This window comes from Astatotilapia calliptera, chromosome 5, assembly GCF_900246225.1.
Source record: "Astatotilapia calliptera chromosome 5, fAstCal1.2, whole genome shotgun sequence".
Classification (NCBI taxonomy): Eukaryota; Metazoa; Chordata; class Actinopteri; order Cichliformes; family Cichlidae; genus Astatotilapia; species Astatotilapia calliptera.
Window position 1 is genome coordinate 22,360,655 of NC_039306.1, and position 19,309 is coordinate 22,379,963.

General features: G+C 46.2%; 2 protein-coding genes across 3 annotated transcripts in view; one reads left to right on the plus strand and one right to left on the minus strand.

Annotated features, from left to right (window-relative positions):
- Positions 1-19,309, minus strand: part of LOC113022588 (low-density lipoprotein receptor-related protein 1) — a 99,622-nt gene that overhangs the window by 13,414 nt on the left and 66,899 nt on the right. For both annotated transcript variants that reach the window (XM_026168131.1, XM_026168130.1), the window contains exons 28-53: positions 19,129-19,260; positions 18,084-18,311; positions 17,421-17,595; positions 15,807-15,901; positions 15,544-15,693; positions 15,238-15,378; positions 14,877-15,002; positions 14,628-14,759; positions 11,142-11,276; positions 10,749-10,878; positions 10,507-10,633; positions 10,267-10,418; positions 10,007-10,131; positions 8,575-8,949; positions 4,693-4,882; positions 4,382-4,586; positions 4,039-4,231; positions 3,343-3,468; positions 2,615-2,743; positions 2,399-2,518; positions 2,195-2,308; positions 1,947-2,096; positions 1,563-1,685; positions 1,355-1,471; positions 335-463; positions 90-212 (exon numbers count right to left, since the gene is read on the minus strand). In XM_026168131.1, coding sequence (XP_026023916.1) covers positions 90-212; positions 335-463; positions 1,355-1,471; positions 1,563-1,685; positions 1,947-2,096; positions 2,195-2,308; positions 2,399-2,518; positions 2,615-2,743; positions 3,343-3,468; positions 4,039-4,231; positions 4,382-4,586; positions 4,693-4,882; positions 8,575-8,949; positions 10,007-10,131; positions 10,267-10,418; positions 10,507-10,633; positions 10,749-10,878; positions 11,142-11,276; positions 14,628-14,759; positions 14,877-15,002; positions 15,238-15,378; positions 15,544-15,693; positions 15,807-15,901; positions 17,421-17,595; positions 18,084-18,311; positions 19,129-19,260 — 3,942 coding nt within the window. The remainder of the gene's footprint in view (positions 1-89; positions 213-334; positions 464-1,354; positions 1,472-1,562; positions 1,686-1,946; positions 2,097-2,194; positions 2,309-2,398; positions 2,519-2,614; positions 2,744-3,342; positions 3,469-4,038; positions 4,232-4,381; positions 4,587-4,692; positions 4,883-8,574; positions 8,950-10,006; positions 10,132-10,266; positions 10,419-10,506; positions 10,634-10,748; positions 10,879-11,141; positions 11,277-14,627; positions 14,760-14,876; positions 15,003-15,237; positions 15,379-15,543; positions 15,694-15,806; positions 15,902-17,420; positions 17,596-18,083; positions 18,312-19,128; positions 19,261-19,309) is intronic.
- On the plus strand, positions 5,775-8,568 carry LOC113022590 (delta-type opioid receptor-like). Its single transcript, XM_026168136.1, has one exon. The coding sequence runs from the start codon at positions 6,881-6,883 to the stop codon at positions 7,913-7,915; it is 1,035 nt and encodes a 344-aa protein (XP_026023921.1). The 5' UTR covers positions 5,775-6,880; the 3' UTR covers positions 7,916-8,568.

Sequence of the window (19,309 nt, forward strand, 5' to 3'; positions counted from 1 at the left end):
AAAAAAAACCCAAAAAAAAACCCAAAAAAACCCCCACATACTCAGGAGGAGGGAGAGTGTTTCAAATCACAGGTCACGGCTCCACTCACCGCACTCCTGGGACTCGTCTGAGCCGTCGCTGCAGTCGTTGTCATGGTCACACACAAAGTGCTTGGGTATACACTGTCGGTTCTGGCACATGAACTCATTGCTGCTGCATGTGTTGTTGAAGTCTGAGGCGCAGAAATAATTGGCGCACAAGTGAGATCATTAAAACTGACAGATATTCCTTAGTCTATGAGAGTTATTAAAATCTATTTATCTTGATCAAACTCAGCCCTCAGCTTGCACTCACAGCAGCCAGCTTTCATGCTCTCGTCAGCTCCATCAGGACAGTCTTTATCTCCGTCACACATCCAGCGTTTAGGAATACACCTGTGTGATTCGGGGCATTGGAACGTCTCTGGACTGCAGGTTTTAGTCTCTGTAATAGAAAGAGGTGACTGATTGGAATGTCTATTAATGGTTATTTTAATATAAAAAAAATTTAAAAAAATCAAATTTTTTGTACACAGCCTAATGTTTTGCACTTATTAAACTCATATTGTTTAGTGCGCAGAAGACCACCCATCATTTCCTTATATTTTGCTAAGAAAATATGAGGTAGGTGCAGCAAAGCACATGCAAACATGTGGTACAATTCAGTTCTCCAGGCTTCTCGAAGGACATTCAAAGCTCTTCTTTGGATGATGGCTGCTTTTTGTTGCTTTCTCTGTAAAGATTGTCGCACACTGTTTAAATCATTTTGAGGTCCGAGCTTTGGGGACGCCAATCCATGACTAACAGTGTTCCATTGTGTGTTTTTCTATCTCAGCTCCTATGTCTGGATTTCTTCTTATTTCTTAAGGACATGGATTTCAGATATTGTTCATCTGCTGTAGATACTCAATGCCTCTTCTGCATTTGTACTCTGCTTTTCCAGTTTCCTTGGATACAACTTATTGGTTCTTTGCTAAGTTGTTTGTTATGTGTAGAGTGATCCATACCTTGAGTTAGGTGCCTTTTTATGCTTAACTTTGATGCATGAGTCAAATCAAGTCATGTGGCTTAACAAACAAAAAGAAATTCTCAGAAAATGTTCAGGTACAAGAACTCGACTGAAAATAACTGAAAATAACTGAAAGCCTGGAGATCTGTTGATCAAGAACACTAAAAATTGCAAGAAAATCTTACTGACTATGAAAGTTCACAGTATACAGAAATTAGGGGTGACTCATACATTTAATCAGTGCTGCAGGTTAAAAACTGTTGCAATATTCACTCAACTTTAGGAGTTCAGTATGTGTCCATGTCTAAATATGCCTTCAGCACTTACTGCACTTGCTGTCCTCGTCACTGCTGTCCCCGCAGTCATCCGCTCCATCACAAACCCAGCGGTTAGGAATGCAGCGGTGGTTCCCACACTCAAACTGGGTGGCTGAGCAGAACTTGTCTAAAGGAGAAGTGAGAACGCGTAAAGTGCAAAGCAAAGACATTGAAACAAAGCAACGGTCTGTTGTCCTGTACAGCGTATACGAACTTACCACAATGAGCCTCGTCCGCACCGTTCTCACAGTCGTTCTCCTTATCACAGGTCCAGCTCATAGGGATGCAACGTCCGCTGGGGCAGGCGAAGAAGGGCGTTGGACACTTTGTTTTCCCGCTCCCTGGCAGAGCAGCAGAAAAGAGGTTAGTTTGAAAAGGAAACATCAAAGAGTTAATCCAGCATGAAGAGAGGAAAAACAAATTACATTTACTTTGCTGTGTTTTTCAAGGAGAATTACCTCCCAAAACACAATTTAATGGATGAAAACATTCATCGTTTTTCCCTGTTCCCTGTGGCATAATCCAAATAGTTCTTTCTACTCTAACAACAAACAAAAAAACTCAATCCAAGTAGATTTAGCTGTCAGATGTAATTAAAATACCAGGGCAATTTCTTTCATCTGAGAAGTCTCCACAGTCGTTGGCACCGTCACACTGCCAAGAAGGTGCATAGCAGAGTGTGGTGAACTCGCACTTCTGAAATGTCACTCCCTTCACTCCCAGATGGAAATAACTGGAACAGTCTGTGGCGGCTTAACAAAGAGAGAAGCAAAACATTTTACCACTGCCTCAGAGTAGCAAATATGTCAACATTGAATTTTTAAGAACAAATCTGATGATCTTAACTTACTGCAGTTCATCTCATCACTAGCGTCCTCGCAGTCCACTTTCTGGTTGCACTTGCTGGAGTTGGAGATGCAGCTTCCGTCTTTGCATTGGAACTGATCGGCTGAGCACAGCGTGGCTGGCGAGAGGAGAGGCGGCGGTTAGTGAGAGCAATATTTTAAGAAATGCGAATGCAAAAATGTTTGATTAATTGGAAAAGCAGACTCACTGTTACAGAAGAGCTCATCTGAGCTGTCTCCACAGTCATCCTGCCCGTTGCACCAGGAGCTGTGACCCACACAGCGGCCATTCACACAGCGTCTGTAGCCCTTCTTGCAGACGCGGTTGGCTGAAAACCAGACAGGATGGATTCTAACTACAAAATCCAACAAGAAAAAAAACACGGCTGATAGTGTTTCGACGCGCAAAAAAAGGTTCCACTCACCGCAGTATGACTGCTTCTCATCAGACTTGTCCTTGCAGTGAGCCATGCCATCACAAGTCAGGGTGTAGTTAACGCAGTCTCCATTTCCACACTCAAACTCATCAATGCTGTTACATGTCGTGTTGAGGGCTGACAGGCAAAAAGAGAGAAATAGGGACTTAGGAAGAGTCGCCTAACCCAAGACAATCAGAGCAGGCACAGAGCCGATATCTGTCTTTGCTTGTTACTTTATCACATCAAGTTCTGCCCGAGAAGAATGTCTGCTCATCATCACCAGCATCACCACGCAACAGTACCATCTGGGACACATCTACAGTAATGCTGCTCAGTCTCAGCTCATTCGGCAGTGCGCGGCCTCAAACACTCAGCCAAGAGTTTTTAATATCCATCTTCAGCAAAAACAATAACAAGTTCTACCAAAGACAGTCCCCGACCAGCCCCCTTCTCTTCAGTTATCAAGATTAGATGAAGACAGCCTAAATCCACGGAAGAAGTGTGATGAGTCCTCCAAGAAGATGGGAGCAACCTGTTTGCCAGGTACCTTGAAAATCAGTGTACAAATTTATCTCGAGGATGTTGTGTTTTAAAGGCACACTGATCTGATTTAGTGTTTCTGTTTACTTATGGAACTATAAAAAAAAAATGTGTCCGAATTTTGAAATCGTCCTCGCTTTGTTTCCTGTGTATAAACATTTCCTCCATATAAGCGTGTCCTATTCTTGAATTACCTATGCAAGTGTTGTCTTCGAATAGCTTCCTGTCGCCCCGACAGCTGCAGTTGACCCTTCCCTCAGAGGTCAGCAAACACAGGTCCTGACATCCCCCGTTGTTAACCCGACACATGGAGAATTCACCTGTGCAAACAGGAGGACAGTTAGCACACAAACCTGAGAATTTCTGATCTCGCATCCAATCTCCTGACACACAGGCGAACACACATCACGAGCAGACAGAAACACCTGGGTGAACCCGGCAATGGCTCTGCCTCAGCTGAATGCACAATGTGACTCTATCTAAATAGGATTTGCGGCTGTTACAGCGGGCTCTCGGCTTGCATCGGTGCTGCGGGTATTGGTGCAAAACTGTTTACTGAATAAGGGAACTCGAGGGAAAAGATACGGTAGAGTGGAAAAATGCTTGACTTGATTGAAATAAAAAGATACGAACAATGATAAATGCAGAGAGGAATAAAAAATAAATAAATAGTAGAAAAATTCAGGATTCCTTCACTTATCATAAATGTGAAAAAGATGTTGAATGTTTTACCGGCTCAACTCAACCAATGTTTGGTTTGCAGGCTTTATGTAAGATCGATTTGCTTCACACATTTACATGAAACAGTCCAGCAGTCGTAGTCTTACGACAGAGGACTGTGATGAAAATCAATTTTACATTGAATTTCCTCATTTGGTGCAAAGACTTACAGCTGTTAGTGTCATTGGCCACCGCGACAATACCCATCGGCTGTTGAGGAATATCAGCACGCAGGACCTTCATATCTGCCCCGGTGTATTTCTCAGCCCGGAGCACAGCCCTCCTCACCCAGTCGGTCCAAAAGATGTAGTCTCCATACACCGCCAGGCCAAATGGATGGACCGGTTCATTCTTCAGCACGACCTGCAGGGGGAAGCAAAACCACAGTCATGAGAACCCCAGTCTTTTTCTATCAAACCAGTGAAAGAGTAAAAAGCTGACGGTTGCTATTTAAACAGTCACATTGCTCAGCCATGCAGCATTAGAAATATTTTTAGTGTTTTTGTCACTCACGTAGCGCCTACTGCCATCATACTCGCAGCGTTCAATCTTGTCCAGTGTGGCGTCGGAAAAATAAAGCTTTTCAGCGCGGTGGTCTATGGCCAGGCCGTTGGGGGTTCGGATGTCCGTGCCAATGATCACAAGGACGTTGGAGCCAGTCAGAGTGGCGCGCATGATACTGGGAGACTGCTCGTTCCAGTTGGTCCAAAACATCAGGCTGTGGAAAAACAACATAATAATCAGTGATACAAACAGGTGTAATGAACTGGCGTGAGCAGAATGGCCTGCAAATCGGCGATGTGAACAACTGAATCAGTTCTTACCTCTGACACTCGTCGAGAACGAAGGCCCTCGGGTGGTCGTCTCCTGACATGGTGACCACTGTATGCCGGTCAACGGCACCCCAGCGGCTCTGGTCCACAGTGTGGCGGGTAATAGTCGAGGTAGTGTAGCTCGTCCAGTACAACATATCCCAGGCTCTATGGTATGCCAACCCCTCCACCGAGCCCACATCTGAAAAAGCATGAAGGAGTCGAGAGAAGAGCACACAGACAGTAAGAGAAGGCAACGACCAGAGGTGGGGGACGGAGTAGATAGAAGAGGAAAAAGGGAGAAGAAAAAGAAGCACGTCAGCTACGGGGTTGTGTTAAAAGGCCAAGTGTAGACCGTTTGGCAGCAGCTCAGAGCTGGCAGACTGCTGTGTGGCAACCCGGAGTCAGGGCTCTGGGCATGACAGCTTAGTATTAATGACTAAGAACACTGTGTGATTCAAGGCTTTTATCCAGCAAATAGTGGAGGATAAAGGTCACAATAACGGTTACCAGCTAGCATATTACTTTCCACTGGACTGCCTCATCAAGAGATGAGAAGCAAGAGGTCATTTTTTTCTGCTTTCCCAGCCTTAAAATTAATAAGAAGTTGGGAGCTTCACGGCTGAAAGGAGGCCAGAGGACAGCCAAAAGTCAGCAGAGATGGAGGAACACAAAGTTCTGCAACATCAGATGGAGAACAGCTGCACCGGTATTGAGAAAACACGCGACGCAGACACAAACAAATACTGTAACTTGTGCTTCATGGAGTCAGAGACCGCTCCAAATAATAAGTAATAGTCCCCTACTTGTTACTGCAGCTGCTGCAATGGAACAGTGCAGGTCTAATGATTAAAGCAGCCTTTTCTTAGGACTGGATATGATCTCATCCCACCAGATGTCAGGCCAAAGCAACGGTGAGGTTTACCACCAGGTGGGACAGTTCACACTACACCTCAATATCTCCAGTGCGACACCGCAGACGTGAATCATCGCGCGTCCAGCGCACGCTATGGGACTCTGAGAGAAGCAAAGCGACTGAAAATCAAGCGGAGCATCGCAACACGCAAGGCAACTGTCCCCCGCTTCTCGCACTCATAAATCAACACCCTAACCTAACAATCGATAGAGAGCGCCGTGAAATCTATTCACCCCCATTTCCTCTTTCTTTAGCGGTGTTAATGAATTTTAAATCACAAACTGCCACCACTGTCTGCTCAAATCACATTACTGTTGATCTAGGGCTACCAAAGATTCTCTACATTTTCACGCGCTGCTTGTGCCAATACAGGCAAGCTGAATATACAGGTCTTGAGCTCTGCTGACAGTGATTTTATGGCCGTTTATCTACAGTAGGTATGATAGCAGTGTAGTGTTTGCCATCAGGCCGGGAGTCAATAATTACCCCGATTCTGAAGGCAAACACTATCTCACTGTGTCGCTCTTTGTTTATTTTTTGTATCAGCGCAGGTTTTTGTGCAGGCTGTGCTGCAAATGCACGTCGAGACAATGCAGAGGCCTTTCCACAAAATGGGAAGAAACTAAATAGAGCATGGGAAAAAAAATATGTTGGGCCTCAATAGGCCCTCCCACAGAGAGTTGGACAGCCCATCCACGTCCTGCTCTATCATAATCAGTCCAGAGTTCACCTACCGCTTACTTGGTTTCATCCTGTCTTCCTGTCAAACTATCAACTATCCTTTCCACTGTTGCGGTTTTCTCTGGAAGTTCCTTTCCTGGATATATGAGGAATACTGATTGTGGAAGGCGAATGCCATGTGGAGTAGCTGCCTGCTCTGAACTCACACAATCTACAGCATTCACCTCTCAACACCCGCTTGCCCTTAACAGGAGTTCAACCAGAAGAATGGCAAGCAGCTCAGAAATCAGGTGTGTCTTGACTTCAGTGGAGGGGCCTGATCTCACTTTGTTCCCCTCTACAATACCAAGCCAATAAGAGGTGGAACAGATCGAGAGGAAGCAGCTTTAACTGTACACTTTTATACAGTCAGCACAGTCATATGTGTTTATGTATTTAACATGATTCAGTCTGAGGCGATTCATGTTAAACTTTGAACTGTAAATCTGTGCGTTGTCATTTCTGAGAACACTGCTACTGGAATGTCCTTAATCATTCCTACATTTATGATCAGAAGTTTTATGACCAGATTGAACAAACTGACCCAACAAAACTGAAGACACAATGCTGCTGCTGAACTCTACAAGCTCAGAGGATCTGTTGGGTAACAGTAGCAGTGACCCTGGACTGGACAATGTGGAACAGGTTCTAGTCCCAATACTAGATTCACTAATTCTGGTGCTGGGAGTTAGCGGACACACCATAGTGATAGTAATCTTATGTAAGCGATGGAGGAGAGGGGTGGGACGTATTGGACAGTCTCCCCAAAACTCTGTGATGGGTATGGGGACAGACATCCTGCTTCTGGCCCTGAGCGTTTCAGACCTGCTTTTGCTCTCCATGCTTCCCTTCCACACAGCTGCTATAGTCATGCAACACTGGCCATTTGGTGACTTCATGTGTCGTCTGCTGGGCTTCCTGGGATCAGCCTGCTCTTCAACCAGCATCTTTACTCTGGCCACACTGGCTGTGTGTCGCTATCTGACTGTGGTGAAGCCTGCCAGAGCATATTCCCTTCTCACTACTCGCCGAGTCTCTGTAGCTGCCATACTGGTCTGGGTCCCAGCCTGCTGCCTTGCTGTTCCACAGCTAGTCTTTCGCTCTGTAGGAACCCCACAAAAAGCCCTTGACGGGCTTGCATGCTTTGCTTTCCAGACCCACCGTGACCAGCTGATCTATGGACTGTCTCATTTCTTTGTGGCCTTCTTTCTACCACTAGTTACCATAGCAGTGGCATATGGCAGCATCTACATGTTCCTATGGAGGAGTCGGCATGCTGGAAGAGCCCCCCAGGTGGAGCGTTACCAAAGCAAAGTGACCCAAACGTCGGCTATGCTGGTGCTGGCTTTCACCCTGTGCTGGCTGCCGTCCTACGGCATGACGCTGGCCTTACTGGCGGATAAAGGCACAGGAGCCACTGGAGCCTCACCACGTTATGGCCCCTTTGCTGTGTTTGCACGCTTTATGGCAACCTCCTCTACAGTGATGAACCCTATTCTCTATGTGCTGATGTCTGAAAAGTTCAGGCAGGACCTACTGAGGCTGTTCAAGAGGGACGGACAAAGAGACAGCAGGGATGTGGCTATGGCTGCTGCCTGACAGTATTACTACGAGTAGCTAACTTGACATAACGTGACTATTTTAATTGCGCACAGCGAGGAACTGCTGGCAACTGGGATCGACAAAAAAACACAAGCTAAAAAAACGTGATCAAAGACTACAGATAAACTGGACGTCAGCGTTGCCTTCATGAACAAAGTCAACTCAAGAGCTCTCACAGCAACAGTCGGCATCATTGCTTTGAACAACAGTTGCTCTTGAATTGAGTGGGAACTTTGCTCTGGGATTTGTTGCTTTACATGCACAGCGGGAATATCACGCATTCCTTGTAAAAGAGATTAAAGTAAAACATTAACGGTGCACCCGTGTTCTGTTGTGCTGAGATAAGGTGAATGAAAGTCTATCTGTCTCTCAGCCTGATTGTATTGCTTCTCACTCTGTTCTAAAAAAATGCTTTTCCTTTGTTTTTACTTTGGCTACATCTACAGAATAAATATGAGTATTTTAGGGAAAAGCCAGCAGATTTCTTCTCCAGGAAGATTTCTTATCAGGGAGTCTTATGACTGGACAAATGACAGGAGCCATAAACCTTGGGTGGGGTAGGGTGGGAGGTTTAGGCCAGATCACCATGTCATGTTAGTTACTTGGACGGAGCACAAAGCATTAAGAAAACTAACTTAAGAATCAGGAAAACTCACTCTCTACTACAGTCTTGCGGTCAGACCCGTCATCACTGATCTGCTGGATGTTGCCAAAATGAATATCACTGAAGAAGATACGGTTAGCTCCTTTGCCTCCTCCTCCTCTGTAATCAAAAGTGAGTGCGATGACGTTCTTCATGTGCTCGGGGTCCTCGAATGGTTTTACGGGGGCATTCAGGTTGTTTTCGTCGGACAGGTGAACGCTCTTCAGTATGGTGCGCTCCGAGTAGAGAAGGTAGCCATCGTAGTCGCGGCACGTGCGGCCGTCTTCAGCCAGCATGCCATGGGCGCAGGCACACGTACGCTGTCCTTTGCCACGGTAAAGGCAAAGCTGCTGACATCCGCCATTGTTTTCCTTGCACACATTTGTTCCTGTAAAGAGAACAAAATGCAATTAAATATACATTTGAATGATAATATATTTTCACCTGACTCTTATTATACTTTTACTCATTTTATAGAATATATGTAGCGGCATGTGAAGGCAGACGATGCGGCGCAGCCAAGCAATGATGTCGTCGAGAACAGACTTTCCAGCATTTCCTGTGTTTGTTATCTTAGCTTTGCTGTCTGCAGATAGCTCTCAAAAGTATGTCACAAAAAAATGTAGTATATCAAACAGTTTCTGACATGTTAACTCCAAGTAAGCAGTGCGCTATTTTACTCCAGGTCTTTGTTCCAACAAGCTTCTCAGCTATCACGAGAAACCCGTGCACAGCGCACTCATACATGCCCAGGGATGCCTGGCCAATCCGTCAGTGAAATTTGCCCCTTTAGTGATGCTGGGGATTTTTGTGTGGTGGTAACACTGTGTTTACTGTGACTGATCAACGCTTTAGTGTAAACCTTATGGATTTGTAAGTATTTATGTATTTGCACTGTTGCAAAAACTACTTTTGCACATTAATCTAGAAGTTTTGAAATTTTAAGAAACAAAAACACGATTTTGTCCACTTTTCTGTTCAGATTTAATGTCGATGTATTCATTATTGCACATTTTTAATTTAGGAAATTAAAACTTAATAGGGAAAATTTACTCTCCACTGCTGTATATTAAATAATAATAACGCATATGTGTTCTAAGGTGATAAGCTCAGGGTTCACACATGCTTCATCTATAACTTTGTTTTTCCACTTCAGGGCTTAGATGACGTCAGCTCAGCATGAATTTCCAAGCACTGCGTCCTGTTTGCAAGGACAGCCAGTCATAAAAAAATCTGGGTTTTAGAAAGAAGCAGCTTAAGGACACAGGAGCTAAAATAAGTTTCAAAGATATGATCAACTGAGGTGCTCCATAAAAACCTTTAAAGAGTAAATAAGGAGTGTTTTAAAAGGCGATTCATGCAAAGCTATTCCAGGGAGTGCCAGAATAAAAATGGGGAGCTGGAAATGAGCGTAACAGGTCACCTTTAAAGCACACTTTGCTTACCTTTCTGCCTGGCCCTGTTGAAAACCTTGATGTCTTTGAGCTGGACCCCAATACCAGTCCTCAGTGACACAGAGTCTGTGGCATTGTCCTTGCTGCCTCTCTTTATGGAGCCATTAGCATGCGTCCTGGTTGACACCAGACAGATTATCAGCATTAAACACAAGCTGACATTTGCTGATATAAATATATATATTTATAAATAAACATTAGGACCATTCGCAAAAAGAGGGATAAAACTGAGTAGGAATGGTGTATCTGACCTGTCACTCCAATAGATGTAGCTCTCAAACACAGACACAGAGAACATGTCCATGTTGTTGTTGCCCAACACCACTTCCCTGTTTTCTCCAGTCTCCAGGTTGATGCGCTCAATCTTATCAGTCCTGGCATCGCACCAGTACAGCATACCATCCTGCATTCCCACATTAAGTAATGTTAGGCCCACTCTCTGTGCTGCAAGTCAGCGATATAAATGTACAAAATGATCTGTTGCGGTGTACCTCATAGTCGATGGAGATGCCATTGGGCCAGCTGATACTGACGTTGACGAGGATGGCTCGCTCAGATCCATCCAGGCGAGAGCGTTCGATGCGGGGATACTGGCCCCACTCTGTCCAGAACAGGTAGCTGCTCGCGCCAAAGCACGCAAAGACAGAAAACCAAATACCGCAGAAATCAACACTGAGATAAATCACAGAAGGAGAAGCTAAAGTAGGAACCTGGCACAGTCCTTCGTTCTCACCCTTTCTCAGGATGGACAGTGATGGCACGAGGTTTGTCCAAGCCCTGCGAGATCACCACATAGCGGAAGGAACCATTCAGCCTGGCCACCTCAATCACATCGAAGCCTTGATCTGTCCAATAGATGTTTCCTGTGGAGGATGAAGGAGAAACAATTTCCTAATTTTTAAACCGCATTGACCTGGAAATAATACTTTTTTCTCTCTGTTTTTGCATCTACTTTCTGTTTTCTCACTTAGTGCAACAGGTCCACACTGTTGCTTTTAACAGTGACAGGCGGTATGTGCAAGCATGATAAATGTGCAGAGAGGAAAAGCAAAACGCTCTTTATCAGTATGTCTAACTGTCATTATCTAAATTTAGTACGCATGAGCCGGGACGCAGTTTCTCTCACCAGCAATCCAGTCCACAGCGATGCCCTCTACCCTGCCGATGCCATTAGTGACCACGTCCTCTCTCCAGGTTTGGTCTCTCTTGGCCCGGCTGATGGTGCTCAGGCCCATGTCTACCCAGTAGATCGTGTCATTGTCTGTGGGAACAAGTAAAACACAGAGTTGGACTAAAAAAGGAAGCTAGTAGCTTTAACAAATATTTTATGGAGCAGTGAATTCAGCTACACGAAATATGCAGAACTAGAGAATTTCTTTTTTTTTTTTTTTTTTCCCGCCTGTCCCATTTGGTTCTTTAGCCATCAGAATTGTTGTCTGAAGACCAACAAGGATACTTTACTTTGCCAAATGGATCATCGTGGCATTGCCGTATTGGTCCATTTGGTCGATCTTTGTTTTTATTATTTATTATATTTTATTTTCAGATGTTACAGATGGGACAGACATGAGTGAGAGATAGGAAAGGGAGAAAGAAAGAGGAAGGAAAGGAAAAACAGAAGGGGAGAGGGACAGTGAGAAAGGGGGGGAGAAAAAAAATAAAAATCTCCTGGATCACCTGTTGAGAGAAGAATAGAAAACAAGCAAAAAAAAGACAAAAAAAAAAAAGAAACAAAGCAACGTACTAAACACAACACCATCGCATTAATCTAGCTAAGTGTAAACAGCAGTAAATACTAAATATTCAATGTTGTTGTGCAGCACGCAGGACAGATGTGCTTCGAGGTAGCAGCCAAGAAAGGTGTAATTTGGGTCTACGAGCAGTGAACACCCGTGTGCATACCTGTGTGGATCAGCGTGCTTGTATTCCAAAGGTTTCTCCATGTAACGATCTGCTAGGGAGTGTGGGGGGCCACAGCCCCGTCCTCCAGGGTGTGAAGCAGGTATGGAGGAGATCAAAACTCCAGACATCCAGAGGCCCCCAGAACACAAGAAACCATGGAAGACCAACAGAGGGGCAGCCGCGCCACTGTCCCAGAAAGAGCTGAGGAGAGTCCCAGATGAGGGCTCACTCAGCAGCCGCGGAGCAGAAGCCAGGGGGAGTTGCAGTGACGCGCCCGTGAGCTCCGCCGGCCGCCAGCTGTGCCTGAGTGACCGAGCCCCAGGCCGAGAGGCCGGGGGCACTCCACCCCCGAAGGGGCCCGAGCGAGCCCCAGGCTCCAGGCCCCGATAAGCGGCCGCCAAGGAGTGAGCCGGTGTGTACCTGGACGCCCACCCCCAGACACAAAGAACCACCAACGCACCGACACCTGACGGAGTCCGCCACCGGCAGGGGAAGTGGTGGTAGGTGGAGATAGGCCTCCAAACCTTGGAGGGCCTGAGGTGTCCCCAGAGAGGTGGCGTCTGATACCCAACCTGACATATAGACACAGACATACAGGCACATACAGACACATACAGACACAAACATCCATTCCCACCCTCATGCTCTCATATGCACTCACTCCACACTCAACCAACGTGGAGACAGACATAAAGAGATGCTGTACACACGATCACACTCCCCAAGCGTACTCTACAAACCGGGTCTAGGTACCCTTGCCCCTGGAGGGGGGAACTGCACCCAGACCCAGGTGGTGTTACCCTTTTCCCTGCGGTGGGGAGAGGCAGACCACCCCGACTCCGTAGCAGCAGGGAGGCCCCACACTCCAGACCGCAGTCGGACGGCCAACTCCACCTAGCCCTCCCGCTCCAGCAGGCCGCAGAGAATGGGGGTGGGAGAAGACTCCAAACCTCCCTCCACCCGCTCATTGTAGTGTTGATGCATGTGTGTTCTAAGGTGCAATTAAAACCCAGGAGGGCATGGAGCTACCTGCCAAGGAGCAGCAGGTAAGCGCATAGTCCCTCCTGATAGCCCTCAATGTCTAAGTGTATTTAAAATTGAGAGGTGGGCAACGACGCCAGGGGTGGGGTGTACACCCTGATGGTAATTTGGACTCCGTGATTGTGCCCACCCCCAAGATCCTATATGTATGTGTAATGAGAGTGTGAATAATGTGAATGTCTAAGTTGTGGGATAAAATTGAGGCAGAGGCAGCCAGAAGGGGACAGAGGGGGGGTAGCCTCCTCTGCACCCTGGTGACATACCCCTACTCCAAGGCCCTGCATGTGTGGGTGGTTGTGGTGGAGCGGGAAGAGAGAGGCAGCTGGAGATGGGGAGGGAAGGAAGGGAGGGGCAGGTAACCCCTCCCTGGGGCCAGCTCCCCCGCTGACCCCAGTAGGCACTCCCACACTCCGCGACCCGCCAGGGAAAGGGGGCCCAGGCCCATCCAGACCGGGGCCCAGTGCAGCAGCGCCTCCCGGCTCCACAGAGCCCGGGACAGTCCACCCAACCCCACCACAGAGAAAACTGCACCCACCCCACCAACCACTCATCTTCCAGACTACATAAGACAGTAAACGCCCAGGCTGAGATCTTCCTCCACCTCTCCTGTATCTCCCCCTCCTGCAGAGAGAGTTCCTGAAGAGAGGAAAGCTCCTGCTAGATGTGACCATCTCCCCCACCAGTTGAAGAGCCCCCCAGGCGGTTCGACGCACCGGCGGCACCCTGCTCCAGGGCCAGGCCCCCATGCACCCACCCGCCCACAACCCCCGGCAACACACCAACCAGGATCCAAGCCCCCGAGGCCCAGCCCGGGCCCCAGCCCAGAGACGGAGCGCCCCCAGAACCTCACGCCCATCCCGGACCCACCCAGGGCCAGCCAGGCTACCAGGTCAGTAACCCACGTCCGTCAGCACAGACCCTCCCCTAGCCCCGCTGCACGCAGCCGCGAGGAAACAGTCACCTGAGAGCCAACAGAGCCCCCAACCGGACATGACCGCTACCCCGGGTTGAGCCCCCCAAGGAAGATGCCTCCGGGGAACCCCCCGACGCCCTAAGCCTGTCCCTACCCCCACACCAATCACAACAGTGAAGGTGGGACCAAATTATGACCCCCCACCCCCACTAGGTGATGGAGCTGATAAAAGGAGTCCAGAGCAATTGATCTGATGTGGTGGCAGAGGCTGTATCAAGACTAATGTAATCTAATAGATAATTCCTATATTGGTTAGAATTAAGATTATTTTTATTTTTCCAGTTCATGAGGACTGTTTTCTTGGCTATGCATAGGGCAGTGAAAACCATATGGGCGATATTCTTTTCTGAAGTGACATTATCTAAGCTGCCCAGTAAACACACTAAGGGGGAAGTTGGAATGTTACATTTCAGACACTTTGATAAGTCTTCACATATCTCGCGCCAAAACTTTTGCACTGGTGGACAGAACCAAAGAGCGTGGATGTAATTGTCTGGTGTATTGCCTTGACAGTGTGAGCAGTTGTTGGAAGATGTAAAGCCCATCTTGAACATCCGATGACCTGTATAGTGCACTCTATGTAGTATTTTGTATTGTATTAATTGCAGACTGGGATTTTTAATTAATTTAAAGGTTTTTAAGCAAATCTGAGACCAGAAGTTTTGGTCCGAACTAGAGAACTAGAGAATTTCTTACCTGCATGAAAATCTATGCCCACTGCTAGGGAGGTGCCCGACACTGGTACAAGGGCATCAGACTTATCTGATGGGTCCAAGGGAATACCCCGTATGCCCTCGTGCACAGAGTACAGCAAGAAAGAGCCGACACCTACAGCAAACAAATAAAATATTCATTTTTGAGCGTGGCATCACTTCACATTCATCACTTCATATATCCAGGATTGTCTAAAATCAGGCATATGGCATGGGTATGGGAGCATCGTACCCTCACAAGACTGCTGCCCTCTGCGCAGGCTGTATCCTGCAGTGCACATGCAGGATCTGGTGGTTGGGGAGGTGGGGAGACACAGCTGGGAACAGTCTCCGTTGTTATTACTGCAAAGATTGGTGCCTGGAAATACAAAAGCAAAGAGCAAATAAAACAAATCAAAGACTAGTAACAGAGGCATAAACAGATGTGCTTTAGATACACACATAAGCTCTGGGCTACATGCAGTCTGCACAGCAGATCTTAAATGAAACAAGGACATATCTTCTTCCTATTTTTTTTGCAGAGCAATTTCACAAAGCAAAAAAAGACTGAAAAAAACCCCAGAAAAATTGGCTTGCAGCACCAAACTCTGCACCTTTCTGCACAGTTTCATCATAAATTTTCATGTGCATCATGGGAGAAGTGCTGTTCCTCAGGACTTTCCAGTTTCCACCGTCCTTCTTGTCACAGGTTCCTATCTGGTCAGTTCCTTGGTCCGCCCACCACAACTTGTCTCCTACAGGACACAGCGCACATGAGGATGATCAGCGTTCTCCATTAAAACCTGATCTCACACTACAAGAACCGTGTTAACCGGAGCAATTTTCAATGCAACACAGCCAGATAAGAGTAGTATCACGCAAGATGAATAATGCAGTTTTAATGCACTCTGGGTACCTACCCATGATGGCCAGAGCAGTAGCCTTGGTCAGCTTGCCCTTGGCCCCTTCAAGCACCTCAAGTCCAGAGCCGTCCAGTTTACAGCGGTTGATGGTGCTGTTTCCCGAGCTGATCCAATAAAGCCGCTCAGCTTTAAAGTCAATGGAGAGGCCTGAAAAAAAAAAAAAAGGAAAAGAAAAAAGACAGCTCTGAGTTGTAATCATCTGCCCTGTCACTAGGGGGTGCTGTCGCTTATACAGTCACAGAAAAGAGCCGCTAACTCACCAACAGGGCCTTTCTGGTTGGTGAAGAGGACGCTGCGGTTGGTGCCATCTGTGTTGGCCATGCTGATGTTGTCCCCATCTGTCCAGTACAGCTTCCTGATGGAGGTGCGCAGAGAATCCACAAAGATATGATGCGCAACAGGAAGAGAGAGAGAGAGAAATTTTACTACATCACTATTAAACTTGAACCAACCGTGGTAGTACGCCACTGAAAACCATAAAGCCTATAGGTACACAAAGCATGAACAACAGTGATGTTATCGATAAGAAATGAGAGCATCAGGTCTGTGAGCAACACCGAACTGCACGCGAGCTTATTTGGACTTTTCTAAAACGCAATCTGCCGTTTTCATTTCAAAGCCAAAATCGCATCAACAGACTGTAATGACGATGAGTGAGGCAGAAATAAAGCTGGCAAAAACCTGACAAATAAGAAACTATATTTCAGTGCGTTTAGTTCAGCAGTTAATTAATGTCCCGATCAACCGCTGACAGCTTTAATCTCCCACACCAGATGCACTCACATAAATGACTGCTTCTCAAACTGTCATGAGGAAATGCACATATGCAGAGTATAGAGGGTAACATGTATATACGTGTGTGTGCCACTTTGTTTGGACTGCACATTTTCTATGCTCATTCACTTTCTGTTAAATCCAGCCAGAGCCACCACGCCCTTCCTTTGTTTGTTAACTACCCTTAAATAAAGCATCTGAAGCATATAAACCCCTATATTGTCATGTTTGTGTACACACACACACACAAACACGCACACACATTTCCCTCCCAACTCTTTGCCCCGCCTCAACTTTCTTTGACCCCACCCACCTTTGGTGGGGTCAGCGTGTTTGTGTGCCAGAAAAAGGGGAGAGCTCACAGATCTCACATCTGCTTCTCATTTTCTCTCACGCCAACAATGCTCAGATCGGAAACATTCCTCCTCTTAAGGAGGCTAAAGCCTTTCACAGAGAGGAAGGAGTACAGTGGAAATAATGCACACAGAGGCAGAGACTTGTCTTAAGAAAATATCTTTTCTTCACTGACCTCAAACACACAAAAGCCCACATATTCCGGCAGATCAAAACTGAGTATATGAATACAGATGGACTTTTTTATTCTCTGATGGAATGAGAAAAGACTGAGTTCATGGAGCTGGCAAAAAAAGAAAAACTTATGCAAGGCATGACAGGAACGGACAGGATGTAAGATAAACACAGTGAAGAAAGTGATGAGAAACAGAAAAAGAAACACAAAACAACAGAGACACTTGCTGTAAATTATTTATACTCTGAGCACAGAAACTTTTGAAACAGAAATAGAAAAAAAAGACAGAGAGAGGCGGCATGAGGGGAGAAGGATTGGAACCACTTCCTGAGTGACAAAACACTCCGAGGTCAGGAACTGAATTACTGTGAGCGCACACAGAGGGGAACCTGCCAGACAGACTTTGTATGATTGTTTGTGTGTGTCTTTGTGCAGACTTCTGCTTGTATCTGTTGCAAGTTATAGGTGAAGCCAGGAGGGTGTCTGTGAGCAATTTCTGAAAGCTTCAGCGTGGCGACACATGACAGCTTTATAGTATGAGTGTGTGTGTGCATTTGTGTGCGAGACCAACCCCAGTACTGGATGGAGCACTAGACAGTGGGGTTTGTCTAAGCCCTGGATGACAGCATTTTTGAAGGAGCCGTCCAGTCTGGCAACATTAATCTGCTTCTTGTTGGCATCATAACTGGTCCAGAACAGGTTCCTGGACACCCAGTCGACAGCCAGACCATGAGTATTGGGCAAATCTGATGAAAGATGAAGAACACGAACAAACTCTTATTAATCAGCCTTTTTTTTTAAAAACAGATGTTTTCTATGGACACGTGTCCATAGGTTAGAAAATGCAGTACTGCATTTGTTGGCTAACAGGACAACTGATGACACATTTTATCACCTGAATCTTTTATTGTTTCCAGCTAACTTGTTTTTTTTTTTAAAGACAGAGTTAGCTGGCATAGATCATCCACCAAAACGTGCCCACTCAGGTTATTATTTCAGGCAAAAGATCGCCATTCCCCAAGCTAATGAGTTTTGTTGTGTAGAGCCCTTGTACATAACAGCATCTGCATACTAGGAATCTAGAAGTGAGAGAAGCATTAATTTTTAACTACTGGACAAAAATCTTGGTGCAGTCTGATAAAATTACCCTGCTATATTTGTTTCTTAAAGTAAGGCTCTAAATAATGAGCCTTTTAATTATGTTCTGTAATGTGTCGTGTTGCCTCCATCATACCAGCAGAAACCACAGTTTCAACTCCAGTGCCATTGATGAACGCCCTCTTGATGGTCTGAGTACGGACATCTGACCAGTAGATACGCTGCTCCAGAGCATCATAGTCCACCACAGTCACGTTGTCGATATCCGGCACAGTGAAGGAGATGATATAGTTGTAATACGGGTTGTCGATGTCTACTCCTCTGATCTCGATCTGCCGAGCGTACAGCAAGAACTGGCGAGACTCTGCGGGAGACACAAGATGTTGACGTGGACCCTTGGTATTCAATGTGAGTAATCGGGAGTTAAATGTAGCTTCAAGTCAAATGCACGAGTACACACTAATGCATGAGTCAGAGCTGCGGATAGATGGTTACAGCATGGATCAGTACATCCACGCATTATTCCTACCACTTGAACAAACAGTTGATCCAATTGCATCTTTTGACTAATGATTGTGTCTGGCTGGCTAACTCAATAGCACAGCCAGAGTAGAGCGAGCGAATTCAATCAGTGAAGATACATTGCAATTGCACTGGTCTCAACAGTCAAGTATCATTTAACTGTGTGCGGCTTAAATGATAGACAGCAAAGGAGGGAAAGAGAGCCGGAGAGGGCAGAGTAATGACAGCGCCGGGCTGTATTGGCCATCCCAGAGCCGGTGGTGGAAGCTGGGGGATGTGTCTGATGCTTGCATCAGACAGAATGGGGCTCTCCATTCCATTACCGCCGAAGATAATAGAAAGTGCTGCCTTGAATATTAAACTCACACACTGAATAAACAGGCCAGCTTTCACTATTTTACAGACGGACACCTCAATACGCTCCAAAGCTGTCACAGCAAAAAGACCTCAAAGCAACCAAAAAAAAAAAAAAAGTCTGTTTAATCCTCTCTCTTTTTCTCCAAGAGAAAAATAAAAGAAATTATAAATAAACAATTCTGCAAGGACAGGGATTAGACAGTAACATTCAAGAAAAGAACAGGACTGCGTGGAGGCTAAGAAAGACTCAACGAGTCTATTTTCCACAGTGGTTGCATTTGTGTTCGTGAGCTCAGCCTTACCGTAACACGTGCGTTTGTCAGGGCCCAGCTTCATGAGGTGAGGACAAGCACAGGAGAACGTCTGATTGAAGTTGATGAGGCACAGGTGAGAGCAGGGCTCTTTGCCGTCTTTAGCTGCACACGGATTAGGAGCTACGGAGACATGAGCACAGAAAAGGTTTTATTTTAAAAGTATGAAGGT